This window comes from Hydra vulgaris, chromosome 01, assembly GCF_038396675.1.
Source record: "Hydra vulgaris chromosome 01, alternate assembly HydraT2T_AEP".
In the NCBI taxonomy this organism is placed as follows: Eukaryota; Metazoa; Cnidaria; class Hydrozoa; order Anthoathecata; family Hydridae; genus Hydra; species Hydra vulgaris.
The window spans coordinates 72217941-72220375 of record NC_088920.1 but is presented as its reverse complement, the minus strand read 5'-3'; the positions used below and the strand labels follow the sequence as shown (position 1 = coordinate 72220375).

General features: G+C 36.8%; 1 protein-coding gene across 1 annotated transcript; it reads left to right on the top strand.

Moving 5' to 3' along the window:
• The first annotated feature begins 315 nt into the window (after nt 1-315).
• LOC105845816 (zinc finger MYM-type protein 1-like) lies at nt 316-2016 on the top strand. The gene has a single exon (XM_065787041.1). The coding sequence runs from the start codon at nt 316-318 to the stop codon at nt 2014-2016; it is 1701 nt and encodes a 566-aa protein (XP_065643113.1).
• Nucleotides 2017-2435: the final 419 nt, after the last annotated feature.

The window sequence follows — 2435 nt, the reverse complement described above, 5'->3', positions numbered from 1 at the left end:
ACGACCCACACTGTCAACACCGATGTGGCTGAGTGGATTATAACCGACGACCTGAGAGAGTATTTCAGCAAAAGTGCAGATGGGTTTTTATCATGCCAACATATGGATAGCGATTTTAAATTATCTACTAAAGTACTGCCTTGTGACACTTTTAAGTTTAAACGACAGTGTACAAAGTCCCTTTTTTTCCGGGAAAAAGTGAATGGTGAGAAAATTAAGAGAGACTGGATTTGCTATTCCCCATCAACTAGTAAGGTTTTCTGCGCCCATTGTAAATTATTTAATTCAAAATGTGGAATAGGAGCATCTGCTTTGATGTCATCAGGATATGATGATTGGAAACACGCTGCAAGAGACTTAGCTCGCCATGAAACAAGTGAAACCCACATTCAATCAATTGAAACCCTTTTAACACGTAGGAAAGCTGGAGAGCACATTAGTAAGAGGCTCACAGAGCAATTTGAATCAGAGAAAAAGTACTGGAATGACATACTGTTGCGTATTCTTACCGTAATCAAAATGTTAGCATCGCGTGGGTTGTCATTCCGTGGCAGTAACGAAATTGTGGGTTCTGTCCACAATGGCAATTATTTAGGTTGCTTAGAGCTAGTGGCTGAGTTTGACCCATTGCTTGCAGAACATATTCAGAAAAGAGCGAACAAAGGCCGAGGTCATGTGTCATATCTGTCATCAACGATATGTGATGAATTTATTCATGTGTTAAGTCGTGACGTTTTGGACCACATTTTAACTAAGATTAAAGAAGCAAAATACTTTGCAGTTAGTGTTGACTCAACACCAGATATATCACATGTAGATCAGCTTACCATTATATTCCGTTACATGACTTCTAAAGGACCAGTTGAACGTTTTGTGACATTTATCCCTATAGAAGAGCACACTGGGGAAGGATTAGCAACAAAGTTACTTGATTTTATGGAAAATACTGGCATTTCAATTAAAGACTGCCGAGGTCAATCCTACGATAATGCTGCCAACATGAGTGGCCGTTTCAATGAAATGCAAGCAAAAATAAAAGAACATAATAACTTAGCTGAATACATACCGTGTTGTGCTCATTCGCTTAACCTTGTTGGTCAATGTGCTGTAGGATGTTGTTCTGAGGCTGTAACGTTTTTTGACTTTGTAAATAAGCTGCTTGTATTTTTTTTTGCCTCCACCTCTCGTTGGAATCGTTTGATGGCAGTTTTAAAGCCACTTAATATGCCTACCTTAAAAAGGTTATCTGGTACCAGATGGTCAGCACATTATGATGTTGTACACTCCCTCCAGGTTGGCTATACGCAAGTGAAGTCTACACTGGATATCATGTGTCAAGATATGTCCCAAAAGCCAGAAACACGACTTGAAGCCGCAGGATTGAAAGATATAATGAGTCATTATGAAACAGGTATCCTAGTTCAATTGTGGTCAAAAATTCTGAATAGGTTTAATTTAACTAGCAAGTACTTACAAGGGGCAGACATGGATCTCAACACCGCTACGAAACTGCTTCGTTCTTTGGGTGATTTTGTTCATTCTCTTCGGAGCCAGTTCACAGCATTTGAAAAGGAAGGAAAGGATCTGGGTACCGATTCGTACAAAAGTGAATCAAGGCGAAAGCGCAAGAGGAACCAGAGATGGGATTATGGTGACTCAGAAGATCTAGAGTTATCCCCTTCTGATAAGTTTAAAGTTCAGTGTTTTTTGCCTATAGTTGATCAATTGTTAGTTGCTCTTAAACAGAGGGCTAATGCATATGATACAGTCAGCAAAAGGTTTGGTTTTCTTAAAAATCTACAATCTTTGTCCAATGATGGTATGAGAGATCATGTTTCATTTGTATGTGAAACCTATTTTGAAGATGTTGAACCTAACTGTCATGGTGAATTTATTCACTTCACTTTTTCACTGTTTGCCAAATTGTCACCGCCCAATGAAACTGATTGTGTTGAACTGCAAATGTACACCTTTCTAGTTAAGAATAGTTTGACCGATACCTTTGTGAATGTCTAAACTGTGTTGAGAATTTATTTGTCTCTTATTGTCACAAACTGTACTGGAGAAAGATCTTTTTCAGTCCTTAAAAGAGTTAAGAATGAACTTTAGATCAACGATGGGACAACCTCGCTTAAATGATTTGGCTTTATTATGCATTGAAAGTGACATAGTTAGATCAAGAGATTTCACAGTAGTGATTAAGAAGTTTGCTTCAAAAAAGGCCAGAAAAGTCAATATATAAAAAACTATTTTAAAGTTAATTGATTAACTAAATAGTACATAAATTATGCTACAATTTACATATATATATTTTTTATACTTTCAAAAGAAAAATATATGAAGATTCTAGCTTCAGCTAAATATTTGACACCATCAACAATACTAAAAATGATATATGTTTGCTTATATTGCTAAATGCTATCCTATTCCAATAT